General features: G+C 36.5%; 1 protein-coding gene across 1 annotated transcript in view; it reads left to right on the top strand.

The window, feature by feature from the left end:
• akap6 (A kinase (PRKA) anchor protein 6) overlaps nucleotides 1–5,578 on the top strand; it is a 324,063-nt gene extending 318,485 nt beyond the window's left edge. Inside the window, 1 exon segment of the mRNA XM_056476530.1 lies at nucleotides 4,923–5,578. Within this exon segment, the coding sequence (XP_056332505.1) occupies nucleotides 4,923–4,985 (63 nt within the window). The 3' untranslated portion in view covers nucleotides 4,986–5,578.
• Nucleotides 5,579–17,156: the final 11,578 nt, after the last annotated feature.

Genomic DNA, 17,156 nt, shown 5'->3' with positions numbered 1-17,156 from the left:
TTCCGCCGCTTGTATCGGAGATCTTGTCCTTTCGGTCATGACCCAAACTTATGACCATGGGTTAGAGTAGGAACGTATATTGAACGGTAAATCAAGAGCTTTGCCTCTCAGCTCCCTTTTTTATACAATGAACCGATACATCAATCGCATTACTGCTGCCACTGCACAGATCCTCCTGTCAATCTCATGTTCCGTCCTTCGTGAACAAAACCCAAGATACTTGAAGTCCTCTACCTGGGGTAAGGATCTTTCCACCAACCTGGAGATGGCAAACCACCTTTTTCAGGTGGACTACCATGGCCTCTGACTTAAAGGTACTGATACTCATCCCAGCCTTGTAGGTCCATGTCCGATGAAGCCAACACAACAACATCATCTGCGAATAACAGAGATGAAATCCTGTGGTCCCCGAACTGGAACCCCTCCCGCCCAAAGTTGCACATAGAAATTCTGCTAAATATAAATGTAAAAATTTGCAGGAAGGCTGATAATTTGCCTGCTTTGAGAACATAAATGAACATTGCTGCACATTAAATAAACAGTACTAACATGAATACCTGCTGCAAGTTAGCATAGCATATTAGTGGTGTCTTTGGAACGAGTCTGTTTTGTGTTTTCTTTCTTCGGGTTGTGAAATTCGCCTTGATAAAAGCCCCGAGGCTCACTTCAGGATGACGCAGATGGCCAGTCTGGACCGCCAGTGTTATGCTTTAAATTATAGGCCACTGTACTTTCTACATGATGACTCCCTTACCAGTAAATTGGTTGAAAAGCCTCATACGTAACGCAGTCTATGTATCCAATGGGGTTAGTCTTTGAATTGTCTTCCCATTTTTCTCTGTCTCCTCTGTTTCTGTGGCCTCATCAGCGCAGGGGCTGAAATAATGAACGTGTGCTGGGCGGCAATCATTTCTCTTGATGAAAAGCACATACAGCAGATGGAAAACTTAAAGAGAGGCGCTCTCTTATTCCCTCACAAACGTCCAGACTGCAACAGTATAGCACACACTGTAATCTGGCTGAATTAACAGATGGAAACACAGACTTTAGAGCGGGTACAGCACTGGACAGCAGGTCACTTGCAGCGTTTGGCTCCCTTTAAATTCATGAGAGAGACTTTGAATTGAATTGATGACAGGATGTTGAATTGCAATGATCCATCCATCCATCCACCCATCCATCCATCCATCCATCCTTATTTCTTTACTTATTATTTCTCTGTCTGTGTGTCTATCTATCTATATATCTATCTATCTATCTATCTATCTATCTATCTATCTATCTATCTATCTATCTATCTATCTATCTATCTATCTATCTATCTATCTATCTATCTATCTATCTATCTATCCAGCGATCGATCGATAGGTCGGTCGGTCAGTCGTCTGTCTGTCTGTCTGTCTGGACAATCCTTCCTCATTCCAGCTTTCTTCCTCTCTCTTTCCTTCCATCCATTCATCCGTCTTTCTTTTGTTCTTTCTTCCTTTTTTCTTCTTTCTTTTTCTTTATGACCGTCTGACCGTCCACCCATCCATCCATCCATCCATCCTTCCTTCCTTGGTTTCTTCCTTTCTTCCTTCTTACTCTTTCATTCCTTCATTCAGTAATTTATTCCTCTGTATCTATCCTTCCATCCATTCTTTCTTTCTTTCTTCTTTCTTTCTTTCTTTCTTTTCTTCTTTCTTTCTTTTTCTTTTCTGACCATCCATCCTTCTTCCTTGCTTCCTTCCTTTCTTCCTTTCTTCCTTCATTCTTCTTTCAGTCATTCTTCTCTGTATCTATCATCCATCATCTTTCTTTCTTTCTTTTTCTTTTTTCTTTCTTTCTTATCTTTCTTTCTTTCTTTCTCTCTGTCCATCTGACCGCTCGTCCATCTGTCCATCCTTCCTTCTTCCTTCCTTCCTTGCTTCCTTCCGTCCTTCCTTCTACTCATATTCCTTCATTCCTGTCTATCATTACATCCATCATACATCCTTCTTCTTTCTGTCTTTCTTTTTTTCTTTCTTTCTTTCTTTCTTTCTTCTTTTCTTCTTTCTTCTTTCTTTCTTCTTCTGACGTCCATCCATTCATCCTTACTTCCTTCCTTCCTTCTCCTTCTTCTTCTTCTTTCAATTCCTTCATTCGTCATGTTCTTCCTCTGTATCTATCCTTCCATCCATCTTTCTTTCTTCCTTATCGTTCTTTCTGTTCTTCTGACTGTCCTTTCTTCTTTTTTTTATTCTTCCTTCTCCTTCATTCCATCCTTTCTTCCTCTGTATCCATCCTTCATCTTCTTTCTTTCTTTCTTTCTTTCTTTCTTTCTTTCTTTCTTCTTCTTTCTTTCTTTCTTTCTTTCTTTCTTTTTTCTTTCTTTCTCTTCTTTCTTCTTTTTTTTCTTCTTTCTTTCTTTCTTTTTCTTTTCTTTCTTTCTTGTTTCTTCTTTCTATCTATCTATCTATCTATCTATCTATCTATCTATCTATCTATCTATCTATCTATCTATCTATCTATCTATCTATCTATCTATCTATCTATATCTATCTCTATCTATCTATCTATCCAGCGATCGATCGATAGGTCGGTCTGTCTGTCTGTCTGTCTGTCTGTCTGTCTCTCTGTCTGTCTGTCTGTCTATCTGACAATCTTTCCTTCATTCCATCCTTTCTTCTCTGTATCTTCCTTCCATCCATTCATCTGTCTTTTTCTTTCTTTCTTTCTTTTTTCTTTCTTTCTTTCTTTCTTTCTTCTTTCTTTCTTTCTTTCTTCTGTTCTGTCTGTCTGTCTGTCTGTCTGTATGTCTGTCTATCTATCTATCTATCTATCTATCTATCTATCTATCTATCTATCCATCTGCTGTCGGTCTACATATCTATTGTCCCTCTGACAATCTCCATCCTTCTGTGTATCTGTTCACATTCAAATTTGGATTGTTTACATTTCTTAAGCTGAGGAAATGTAGTCCATTTTAAAGGCAGTTGTGAATGCACCCGCTAACACTTTGCAAATATTTGTACAAATAAAAGTGAGTGTTGGTGTGTAAGCACTGCATTCATGAATGATGAAGTGATAAGAGTTGTATGATACAAAGCAAGGTCATCTTGAAGATGTTAGCTGGTTATTGGCCTGAGGCTTGCTGGAGACATTGAAGAGCAGAGAAACATCAGTCTCTGCAGACTCCAGCATATCAGCCCTGCAGTCACTGCGCTCAACAAACACACACTCATCCAGTCCAATGCATTATTGAGCATATGTGACTATCAGACATCTTAGGGAATCTGTGGAGATTTAGATTTTACTATCATGTATAATTCATGTGTTTAATAGTATTTATTATTTAAATCTGCAATAATAATAATAGTAATAATAATAAAAGTTTGAAATTAATGATTATTTATTCATTCATTTCTTTCATTAATTTGGGGTCGCCACAGCGGAATTAACTGCCAACTTATCCAGCATATGTTTTATGCAGCGGATGCCCTTCCAGCTGCACCCCATTACTGGGAAACATCCATACGCTTTTGCTTTCACACACATACACTACGGCCAATTTAGCTTATCCAATTCACCTATAGCGAATGTCTTTGGACTGTGTGAGAAACCGGAGTACCCGAAGGATACCCACGACAACAAGAGGAGAACATGCAAACTACACATAGAAATACCAATTGACCCAGCAGAGGCTCGAATTAGCGAACTAGCTCAAACTAACCAGTTCATAATAAATACCCTTATTTATTATTATTATTATTTTTAAATAATTATAATTTTTTCTATCTATATATATATATATATATATATATATATATATATATTATATATATAATATTATATATATATATATAGTTTATATAACAGTAGGTAGTTAATATATATAGGTAGTTAATAAATGTAATTTAATAAATGTAATTTTAATTTTATTGTTGACTTGACTTAATTTTATATTGCACATAGTTTATTTAATTAACAGTTTTAAAGCAATGGATTTACTTAATATTTTTAAGTTAAGTCAAATAATCACATTAAAATAAGTAAATCCATGATTAATGGAAATAAGATTTTTTCAACACATTTCTAAACATTATAGTTACTAACAATTTTTTAATAACTGATTTTTTTTTATCTTGCCATGATGACAGTAAATAATATTTTACTAGATATTTTCGAGATACTAGAATTCAGCTTAAAGTGACATTTAAAGGCCTAACTAGGTTAGCTAGGTTAATTACGCAAGTTAGGGTAATTAGGCAAGTCATTGTATATGTTACGTAGGACAACAGACGTGCAGATACAAATGCAGTTATTAAAACTCAGGCTAAGGTCAAAAACAAGAGCAAAACAAAACATAAAGGTAATCCAGAGGTCAGGCTAGGACGCAAAGGATCAAAACAGGAACAAGGCAAGAATCAAAAACACAGGAAAACAAACAAGGAAAACTGCTTCATAATGTTTGAGAAAAAACAAGACTCAGCAATGCGGCTGTGAAAGTGGAGTCCATGTAATCAGTGAAAACGAGCAACAGCTGTGTCTGTGTGTGAATGTCGGATTATTGTCAGCTGTTGCAGGGGTGATGGGTGCAAAGAGTTCTGGGAGTTGTAGTTCGGAATACTGGAAGTACTCAGTGGAGAAAACGTCACTGGCATCACAACAGTTTTACAATGGTTTGTTTTGTAGACAATCAAAAAAAATATTGCTTAAGAGGGCTAATAATATTGACCTTAAATAGTTTTGAAAAATTAAAAACTGCATTTTTTCTAGCTGAAATAAAACAAATTTCTCTGAGGAAAAAATATTATCAGACATACTGTGAAAATTCCTTGCTCTGATAAACAAATCAGAAAAAAAATCACAGGAGGGCTAATTATTTTGATTTCAACTGTATTCTGTATATTCGTATATTCTACCATATACTGTACGTGTGTGTTTGTGTGTTTTACCTGTAGAGATTGTCTGGAAGTGTGGCCTCCTCTGTGAGTAAACCTGACGATGGACTAAAGGCTGTCTGAGGCGTTTTCTGGGGGTCTGGAGAGTTCCTGCATGGTCTGACACTTTACACATCTAAACTCCTTCATCCTCTTCCTCCAAGCTGCTCTACTATTAACCCAAACCCTTTACTCTCCTTGTGACCAGAACTCAAATGCTGTAAACTTCAGCAGTCTTCCATCTTTCCTATAATCTTCTTCTGTCAGATCCCGATGAGCGAATCAGTAATGTGCTCCTGATCGACACATAAAAAGCTTCACGTTTTTGTTTTCTCACGTAGCGCCACAATTTCTATGCAACACGACGGTTGTGTGGCATGTGACTTTATGGCAGTTGATGCGATTACTGTTTTTTTACTCCCTGAAAAACAAAGAAATGTATCAACATTTTGTGCCTTGCAGTTACGTGTGTGTGGTGCGAAAGCAGACGTGCGGCAAGGCTGAGATCGACTGTAAATATGTAACTGTACGTTCAGACCCTGGTGTATAATGATCTATAATACTTCATGTTACCATGTTTGTTTGTGTTTCGTGACGTGGATTAATAGCTACTGTTATAGACTGCATGGGGAAGTATGTACAAGGACAACTTCCATAAATAAACACAATTTAATGAATTAGTGCTTTTATATATATTTAGATAGTGTTGCTGTTTTTTTAGTAGATAGCCACTGTTAATTGCACTGTATATACAATTATTGTAGGCATTAATATAGTTGCTTTAATAATGGGGCATGTTGTCTGATTTATGGGGTAAGTTGTCACAAGTTGGGAATCATGTTTGTTAATTATTTTTTCGAAGATGTACACTGTAAAAAATAAAAAGTTGAGTTAACTTAAAATTTTAAAGCAGCAATGAAATGTTGAGTTTATTAAGCTTCAGTGGTTGAAGTTGTGCCAAATTTTTTTTTAAGTTGACTGAAAAAGCTGGTTTAAGTCAAGTATAATTTACGGAATAATTGGCACAACTTTAACCATTGCAAAATTTCTTGCAGGCGGTTGCTTTAAAATTTATGTTAACTGAACTTTTTATTTTTTACAGTGGTAAACGCTCAAATTTAAAGGCTCCTCGACTTAATTTTTTACTTGCATTGAATAAACATGCAGTTAAATAATTTTTATAAGTAAATTCAACTCTGAGCTCAAAAAAAGTCCACCTAATACAATTTTAAACTGAGTTAACTATTTGTAAGTTGGATTTTTACAGTGTAGTTTAAAGTAATAAATACCATTTCATTTTAATGTTGTATTATTTTTATTCAGCTAAATTTAAGAAATAATGACACTTATTATTCATAGAGCTCATTATTTTGACAACAAAAATTCTAAATTAATTGTATTGCATCACAAAAATGTTAACAATGTAGGTTAACATGCATTTTTCAATTCAATTCACCTTTATTTGTATAGCGCTTACACAATGTAGATTGTTGTCAAAGCAGGCTTCACATAAAGGGTCATAGTAAATAGGAACAGTGTAGTTCAGTTTGTAGTGTTTAAGTTCAGTTCAGTTAGCTCAGTTCAGTGTGGTTTAATAATCACTACTGAGAGTCCAAACACTGAAGAGCAAATCCAACGATGCGCAGCTCTATAGATCCCGAACCATGCAAGCCAGTGGCGACAGCGGAGAGGGAAAAAAACCTTCACTAAAGGCGGAAGTGAAGAAAAAAAAAACCCTTGAGAGAAACCAGGCTCAGTTGGGCATGACCATTTTAATTTCTCCGCTGGCCAAACGTCTCGTGCAGAGCTGCAGTTCTCAGTGGCGGAGGCTGGAAGCTGGCCTCAGCGAAGTACCTCGTCTGTCCTCTGGAGCGTCACAGGAATCAGTCTCATTGTTCTCCACTGCTTCCATGACCATCACAGTAGCTGCTCAGGATTCGGCCCTGGTCCATGATATAAAAACCTTGGGATCATCCTCGTCGTTGGTCTTGGATCAAATCAGTGACTCTGCATAGTCTGAGGGCCTCGGGAAGAGTATCCCCAGGTGGAAATGGAGAATAAAGAAAATAATTAGCGTAGCTGATGTTCACAGTGTATGTCAACAAGATGCATAACCTGTGTGGAAGCCCCCTAAGTGGTGCACTAAGTGTATGCTTTACTGAACAGATAGGTCTTTAATCTAGTTTTGAATTGGGAGAGTGTGTCTGAGCCTCGGACGTTATCAGGAAGGCTATTCCAGAGTTTAGGAGCTATAAATGAGAAGGCTCGACCTCCTTTACTCGACTTTGCTATTCTAGGTACTACTAGAAGCCCTGAGTTTTGAGACCTTAAAGAGCGAGTTGGATTGTAGCGAGACAGAAGATTGGTTAGATAAACAGGAGCTAGATTATTTAAAGCTTTATATGTAAGAAGCAATATTTTAAATTCAATACGAAACTTAACAGGCAGCCAGTGTAAGGAGGATAAAATTGGGGTGATGTGATCAAATTTCTAGACCTGGTAAGAACTCTGGCAGCTGCATTTTGTACTAATTGAAGTTTGTTAATAGAGGATGCTGGGCAGCCAGCAAACAGTGCATTACAGTAGTCCAGCCTAGAAGTCATAAAAGCATGGACTAGCTTTTCTGCATCTGAGATGGATAGCATACTTCGTAACTTAGCGATATTTCTCAGATGAAAGAAAGCAGTTTTTGTGACATGGGATATATGATTTTTAAAAGTTAAATTGCTGTCTAATATGACACCCAGATCTTTTATAGTAGAGCTAACGCTTAACTTTGTATCCCTCTAATTGTAGGTCGAGTTGTGAGATCTGCTGTGTACAGGATTAGGCCCAATAAGTAATAATTCTGTTTTGTCTGAGTTTTAAGAGAAGATAATTGTTGGTCATCCAGTCTTTAACATCTTATATACACTCAGTTAGCTTGGACAGATTAGACGTCTCGTCAGGTAGTTGAATATGTAATTGAGTATCATCTGCATAGCAGTGAAAGCTGATCCCATGTCTTCTAATAATGTCAAATTAATTTTGGATCAAGACAGGTTAATTTGATTAAAATTTTAAAATTAAACACTGAATAATTATGGGAATGAATTTCCCCAAACTAACATTCATGAAAGATATTCTCACCCAGAATCAGACCCCCTAGTTTTTGACGATTTATTTTGTGATTTTTTTTTTTTTTTTTGCGATTTTGTGGTGGTAATTCCCAGAAATTTGTGGACAATTTGCGAATAAAAAATATATATATATAAAAAAAAAAAACGTGATAAACACACACACACACACACACACACACACACACACACACACACATATATATATATATATATATATATATATATATATATATATATATATATATATATATATATATATACACACACACAGGGTGGGCCATTTATATGGATACACCTTAATAAAATGGGAATGGTTGGTGATATTATTCTAGCCAAATAAAACAAATAAGACTTTTTCCAGAAGAAAAAATATTATCAGACATCTTGTAAAATTTTCCTTGCTCTGTTAAACATTGTTTAGGAAATATTTAAAAAGAGGGGGGCTAATAATTCTAACTTCAACTGTATATTTATACAAAGCTTCTTTATTTTGCTCTCTTGTCACAACGGAAGAGATTTAGCCAACGGAAGGTTGTATAACTCTTCTTTTTATACACAATCTTACTTTTTTCTCTCTCAGATTTCACTCGCGAGCGTCCTGACATCATGTGCCTCAACTCAGGACATGCGTTAGGGCTTCCCCTACTGTAAGACACCTAAAACACAGATTGCCCTAAAACTTGTCAATGGCAGAGAATCGATTTCTCTCGTTAACTGCAGGGAAAGAGTTAAACGAAATCATTTTGACGCAGATCATAATACCAGCCATACATGTAATGCGCAAATAATGTCCTTCAATTCGGTCACGACCAGCGAGTGTCATACTTGAACCAACCTCCATCATTGTAAGCTGCTGATTTTTGTTAGGTGTTTGCTCACACTTTATTTTGCAGTCTGAAGAAATCCCCCACATCCATGTAATGTAATGATTGTGAGGGCGCAGGTGAGACGTTATTTTTCATGAGCCTCTCAAATACATCATTGTGCGCTGCATATGCAATGTCTATAAGTCATGTTGAAACAAATCATTGCAAACTAAAATAAAATACATTTGATTATATGGTTTGGAATTAGATGTTTATGAGATTATTTACGGTTTTGCGTTTATTTTGCGTTTAAATTAAGAATTTTGCAGGATCGCAAAAATTTACTCATTTTTTGTTGACTTTGGTGTTGGATTCAGCGATCGTGGAATCGCAAAAAACTAGAGGGTCTGCAGAATGATGCTTAACATCGTAGTTTTCATTCGTTTGTGGTTAGTAAGAAAAAAAAGTTATCGATTAGAAACATTTTGTTTACCAAAGCTGCATTTATTTGATTAAAAATATGTTAAATTTATAAATATTAATACAATTCAAATAGCTGCTTTATATTTAAAAATATATTTAAATGTAATTATTAACTAATGTGAATCCAATGTGAATTTTCATCAATCTCACATGATCCTTTAGATATAATTTTTAGGATCATTATCAAGCAAACTTTATTGCAGCTTTATATTTCAAGAGTTCCCACTAGATATGCTTGACGTATAAAGCAGGTTTGGCATGCTGTCCCGGGAGAGAACCCTGAGCTCGGAGATATTTGAGCTCAGGGCTCCGCCCGGTCGCATAAGCATATCAGGAGATCCGAGATCAGGTAGGTCTGAGAGCTCCCCTTTTAGAAAGGAGGAAGAAAAGGAGGAGATGGGGTGGAAGGGGGATTCTTCCAAACGAAGATAGAACAGTATGGAGAAAAGGATCCATTTATAGTAAACTAGGATCACTCTGATTGGATTATTACTGATTACAGATGAGCGGCCAGACGTGCTCAATCATATCACGTGCTTCTCTCGAATTAGTTTATGAAACTTCACTTAAATTTGTGATGCATTTGTTACATTTTCAGGATTTTTTTTTTTTTTGATAAATAGAAAAAAGTACAATAAATAAAAATATTTTGCTCAAATTTTTGAGCAATTTAAGATTTTGATAGAAACATTTTGCTCACCAAAGCTACATTTATTTGAGTAAAAATATCCTAAAATTGTAAAATATTATCACAATTTGAAACATTTTTATATATATAAAATTTCTTAAATTCTAAGTAACTGTGATTCCAATGTAAATTTTATATATATATATATATATATATATATATATTATATATATTATATACATATATATATATATATATATATATATATATATATATATATATATATAACTTTTATATATATGACCTTTGTTGCTTGTTCAAACTGCTTATTTAAAATGAGCTGAAGCTACACAATTCTTATTTTTTGTGGAGACAACTTAATTGTTTAAATGTTCAATTTAATTTCAAAATTTGTAAAAGCGATTGTTAACTTAATCGATTTGTGTTGGGATAACATGAGGAATTTTGTGGAATCCATTTTTTTTACACTAAATGTCTGTTTGAAATACTTCAAATAAGTAAATAAATGAACAAATAAATAAACAAACAAACAATAAATAAATAAATATTTGCTGTCGTTTTTGATAAATTTAAGATGTATTAGACTACGTTTTAGCCCATTGTGACAACTTGCCCCCATTTTACAATAAACTGTTTGTGCACATAATCATGCACCTATATACCGAAAACACTTAATTCCCTTATAGCAGCTTACTATAGACAACAGGTCATGCGCATCAGCTAGCTTTAAAGCTTGGGCAGGGCCATCAGAAGGTATTTTTGTGGCTAATATTCTGTTTACAGGAAGTCCTGATGACTCTGAAGATTGCATGATGGGCCCCTCAGAGATTCAGATATACAGTGGCATCGGAACCTCTGCAGCTCTTCGACAGCCAATCAAGCGTCTCTCCCTGATTGCGCGGCTGATGATCAGCTCTCTGCTGTAATGGCCCCATCGGCTCCTGCAGGATTGCGTGTTTGTTGATGATGATGCGAGCGCCTGCACCGGAACAAAATCAGACGCTGCCAATGGAAGACGAGGAGGAGACGTGTGCGTCTGGTTCCTTATGAACAAGCGTACAGTGTGTTTACTGTATCTCACCAAACCTGACACATTTCACTCCACGTTTTTTAATGCTGAAGTTAAATGGAAAGTTTGGCCAAAAGTGAATATTAGGTGTTTTTTTTTTCTTCAGTAGAACATTAAAGTACAAAAACTAACCATATTGATTTTGTTAGCTCACATTGCTAGTTTTGGTGAACACATCATCTGTGCATGTCACGAACAAAAAAATTGTTTGCCCTTGTAATATTTAATTGAATCTAAAATTCATCTGTTTGTTTGCAGTTAAATTCTCAGATTTTACCTTTCTAAGGTAATGGGCGTGGTTAACGTACTTAACCACACCCACCCAACTGTCAGTTTTGACAATAAACAGAAATGGTGAGGAGGAGGAGGTGTCTGTTAGATTGTTATTACTCTCCTCACACCCTCTTCCTGATCTTTCTGAATGAAATGCCCACTTTACTACATCCAATCAGCTCACAGTAGAAAAAACAAGCCACGCCCACTGTTTTCTCAAAAAAATTGTCGCAGCTTCTAGTTCATGTGGACTTTAAAGTTCCCATAAAGTGCTTTAAAATGTGTATTTTTGGCTCCTCCCCTTTTTTTAAAGAAACAGCTAAAAGTGTTTTTTTTTTTTTTTTTTAAATCAAATTCAGATCTTCCAATAATCAAATTATTGATTTTATGCAAGTAAAAAAAGTGAAAATATTTTATGAAAGTTTGGCCAAATGTGGGTTTTAGGTGTTTTTTTTTTATTCTGTAGAACATTATAGGGCACCCACTTTAACCCCTTTTTTCAAGATTTAAGAGAAGTCTTTTGTGCCTCCAGAACGTGTCTGTAAAGTTTCAGCTCAAAACACCCATCAGATTTCTTGTCATACCTTTCAGAATGTTGGATTTTCTGCTCTCAGGAACCATGTAGCTGTTTTTGTGGCCTGTGCCTTTAATGCTAGTTCTCCCCGCCCACCGTTCCCTCGTGCCTGTCAGAGTGTGCCTCAATCTCCTCCTCGGCTGCGTCAGATAAACAGCACAGTGACACATGAAGGAAGCAGATCTCACGTAACTATTGTGAGAAATACTACAGTAAGATCTTTCCCAATGATTATTTGGTGTGTTTGTTGTGGAGTTCATTCAAGCCTTTCAATGAGTCAAACACAATGTTGTTACAAAGTTCACGCACATATAGCAAGCGCGTTTAACTTTGCACTGTATTTTCAGGGCAAATGTGACAGGATACACATTAATATCCACTGCTGTATGGATATCCGTTATGTTAATGTACAAAATAAACCTGATTTCACGTCCATAATCTGGGATTGAAGCGCATGTCCTGTTTTGTTGATATGATTATACGCGTTACTACAGAGACATGTTAATACACTGCTTTCAGTTAATTCAGTGGGCGGGGAAACTGCACTCCTACATCACGTTGCCGTTTGGGAGGGATTTGTGTCCTATTTTAACATCAGGAAATAAAAAAAAGAGACTTATTGTCTTTATATCACTCCAGTATGACTGTGGACACACTATACCTACATACAGCTCTGTCCAAACAGCTTACAAAAGATGATTTTCATCATAGGCGCCCTTAAAAGGCAAAGCGCCTTGAAATGTGCATTTTGGAGCTGCATTTTGGAAATGTGGAGCCAAGAGTGACTCCTCCCCTTTAAAAAAACTGCTTTTTGTTTTTAATCACATCTGCCAGTGATTCGATTGTATGCAAGTTAAATGATAAAATTAATAGAAAAATGTAGGAAAGTTAAGCGGAAAGTTTGGCCAAAAGTGAGTTCAGACTTCATGATTTTAGCCCTGATTTTGAATCACTGACAGGTTTTAAGAAATTGCTTACAAATGCCTGAAATTGCCAGATGCTCGTTCACGTGAGTAACAATCACACTGTGTGAAATATCAAAGACACGATCTGAGAGAATCGTAGATGAGTTGCCGACACCCGTCAGATATTTGGCATGATAAATATCTGGAACTGTCTGTGATTCAAAATCATGACATGTGAAATGAGTTCTGATTGAAAATAACATCGGCGATCACCTACAGCCAATGAGAGAGCAGCATCCACTAGTATGGGTATCTGCAGGCCAGCAAGAGGTTGGGGGAGAAGTTAAAAAAGGCTTCTTTTTGGTCTAATTGGACCCAAGAAATGGAGGAAAAACTAGTGTAAATTTGGCAGGAGCACCTGTGTCTGTTTGACGTGCCATCTGAGCAGTACCACAACCGAAAAAGAAAAAAGATGAGGAGAAATCGCTATTTCCCTTCAAAACGCAGGTGAGCAAAATAAGTAGATTTTCTACCTTACTAAAGGCTTCTTTCTCTTTATATAGCTGATATGAAATGATATACTACGTGACCTCACGTTGTTTCCATGTCATTTCTCGCATGTGTTTAGTTTGTGGACTGAGACAAAGTTGTCGGCGATTCTTCCTATTGTAAAGTCATGCAGTGTGAAACCCACTGATCCATCTTTCAGTGTAAACACAGCAGCAACGGAACGCTACACCAGATAGTCATGCAGTGTGACAACATCTGTGACAGGACTACTTTCAAAGTCATGCAGTATGAACATGGCATTAGGTGATGTGTGACTTGACTTTAACTGAAACAAGACAAGTGTGGGGCCAACAGTGGCCCCTCCCTTTTTAAAAATCAGCCAATAGCGTTTCGTTTTATCACAGATTGGTTGAGATCAAGTGCATCAAATGAAAAGCAGATGAGAAGCGTCTTGAAGGGGGCACTGTATGTCAAATACTAGAAAGCATTTGATAGGTCAGCAAATTTGAAGAGGAACTGAAGTATGAGGTGACATCAAAAAAATTGTTGATCCATTTAGGCGGAAGTGACAAACTGCAAGCTTTGTATGTTTATATCTACTAAATGTGAATTTAGATATATTGAAGACCAATTTGACTTACTGTATAACAGGGAATTTAAAGAAGACTTTTAGCTAAAACTGTGATCTACCAGAACTTTGAGAGTCAAAGCTAAATTAAAAGCAGTAGTTCCTCATGATACACTGTGATCTTATGAACGTTATTTACAATATTAGTATCTTTAATCCAAAGCAAGGAACTCATATTGTTTTGCCTGGTGTCTGTTGACTTGTATTTTTTGAATCATCAAGGAGCCCCCCAATCCTATCAAAGAAGATCCACAACATAGGCCCATTCTGAAAACGTAGGCCTAGATACATTTCTGGAGATCGTGAATTATGTAGCCAGAAATACCTATGGCTGCATTTCATCTTTAAAACGAACGCTACCTTTTCTTGCTTACCTCTGCTTACCTCCGTATGGACGGCTTTCCCGCTGTTGCCAGTTTGTCCGGTAGCTCGACACGTACGTCAGCGCACTTGAGGTGCAGAGAGAAGTTGACCACAACAACAGGGTTCAAGTCCGGTGAAGAACATTTCAAGAAAGCAGATAAGAATAAAACACATAAACCAAAAAGTAAAATAAACAACTAAATAAAAGGGTGAGAATGTGGACAAATCAGAAAACGTGGTAAAAATCAGGGGGCTTTTCTTTTTCTGGATTGCTTTTGAAAACACTGCGGTTGGGTTTAAGAAAGGGACTGGGCGGGTCAATAGGTGGTTTTCAAAATACTATTGCTTGGGTTTAGAGAAGGGCAAGGGTGGGGGGATCGGTCGGTTGGTCAGTCGACAGCGACCTCTGGTGGATTTATGTGAGAACAGCAGGCGCAAATGACACTCGCAAGAGATATTTAAGATCTGAAAAAGCGTCTGGTAGATTCGAGAAAACGACAACTGCAAAAAAAAAAAAAAAAAAAACAGCTCCTGGGATATATTTTGTTCCCTCCAGAAATGTACACAGGGGTATGTAATCAGAATGAACCTTTTTTTTCTTTTAAAGATTTATTTTTGGCATAAAAATCATAAATATCTTTTTTTAGATAGGATAGTATTGAGACAGGAATCGAAGTTGGAGAGAGAGAGGGGGGTAGGGTAGGGAAATGTCCTCGACCTGGGATTTGAACTTGGGATGCCCTGATGTGCTACTGCACCATATGTCGGCATGCTAACCACTAGTCAATTGCACTGACAATCAGAATGAACCTTAATTGAAGATCCATGTTATTGCATTTTCTAGTTAAAAATTTTTGGCAGTTTTTTTTTTTTCTTTTTTTCTTTCATCTTGCTCTACTTGTGGTCAGTGTCTTCGTCAACTTTTCTTTCAATTAGAACAGCTTTATTTGTATTATTTTCCTCAAAAAAGGCCACTACAATTGCAGTCCATAATGAACAAAATGGAATAAAATAGAGGCACAGAACAAAACAAACAAACCGTAATCCCTCAGGTCCAGCTCACTAATAATTACAATAAATTTGTTGTCAGAGAAAATGAATTACTTAATTAGTAATATATATATATATATATATATATATATATATATATATATATATATATATATATATATATATATTGCACCATAAAGTTAAAATCATCTTAGAAATAGCCTTTATCATTAGGGTTCCAACTCATTTTGTGCTGTAAACATACCTGAACGTTAATTTTTATGTTTCAAATCAGGTATCTCTGTGCTAATTTTGCTGAAGCAGAACTAGTGATGTCAATGATGCGTTACTGAGGTTCACAGGTCAGATGTCCAACTTTAAACAATGTTCCAGACTTTATTTCCAGCTAGAAACTAGGAAAAGTCAATAGTAAAAAAGATCACTTACAGCTACAGTCCATAATGAACAAAATGGAATGAAGCAGAGATACAGAACAAAACAAACAAACCATAATCCCTCGGGTCCAGCACATTAATAATTACAATAAACTTGCCATCAGAGAAAACTAATTACTTAATTAGTGAGCCAATGGACAAAAAAATAAATAAATACACAAATTACTGTATCAAAACTAAAATAAGCAAGGCTAACACTGAGGTCTACAAAATCTGTCAGGTCTCTGAATATTATGTGTGTGTGCGTGCGTGTGTGAGTGTGTGTGTGAGTGTGTGTATGCGTGAGTGTGTGTGTGTGTGTGTGTGTGTGTGTGTGAGCGTGAGTGTGTGTGAGTGTGTGTGTGTGCATATTATTATTTTGAACTGATTGATCATTTATCTGAGCTCATGCATCTTTTATTTGAGATGAATGCGCTTGAGTGAACTTTTTTCCTTTGAAAACCGATGTGTATAAACTCTGATCAATGAGCCCTACAGTCAGTAAGTTCTAAAAACCAATACAAAAGCTGTGCTAATGAAGAAAACAAGTTGATCAAAAGGTTGAGTCCAATTTGTGGCCATAGCAAGGCATAAGAGGTGCTTTTTTGAGGGGGGTTGCAGTATGTTTCAAATCAGGTAGCTCTGTGCTAAGTTTGCTGAAGCAGAACTAGTGATGTCAATGATGCGTCACTGAAGTTGATCTGGCCCCAGTCCACAGGTCAGATATCCAGCTTTAAACAGTATTCCAGACTTTATTTCCAGCTAGAAACAAGGAAAAGTCCCAATTCCGAGTTGTCCAGAATGTAGCATTAAACATTTTCTTCAGTGTGTCGTATACCAATAAACCACATACCAATAGGAGCACCAAACCTGATAATGCAACTATAAAGAACAACAACTTTAAACCACCTCTGGGAAAACTTTACATGTTTATTTTGGTTTCTTGTTTCTTTGTTTTGTTATCATGCCAATTTATTGGCAAAATAGCACTACATATTGCTTATGTTGGCATCATGGTGGCGCAGTGGGTAGCACGATTGCCTCACAGCAACAAGGTCATTGACTCGAGTTGCTTTGTTTCCTCCGCATGCTCCTGTTTCCCCCACAGTCCAAACACATGTGCTATAGGTAAATTGGGTAAGCTAAATTGGCCGTAGCGTATGTGTGTGAATGCAAGAGTGTATAGGGTTTCATAGTGTTGGGTTGCGGCTGGAAGGGCATCCGCTGTGTAAAACATATGCTAGATAAGTTGGTTGTTCATTCCGCTGTAGCGACCCCTGATTAATAAAGGGACTAAGCTGAACAGAATGAATGAATTGTTTATGTTTGCAGTTGGATATAATTTCAGAACATGGCTTACTGAAAGTGTCATGAATGGATGATGTCACACTCCAAATGAGTCTTTTTTCTTGCATTTTCTTGTTTTTGACGCATCTTGATTGTAAATTGACA

Source organism: Danio aesculapii, chromosome 17, assembly GCF_903798145.1.
Source record: "Danio aesculapii chromosome 17, fDanAes4.1, whole genome shotgun sequence".
In the NCBI taxonomy this organism is placed as follows: Eukaryota; Metazoa; Chordata; class Actinopteri; order Cypriniformes; family Danionidae; genus Danio; species Danio aesculapii.
The sequence above is the reverse complement of the archived record's forward strand: the minus strand, read 5'-3'. Positions and strand labels throughout refer to the sequence as shown.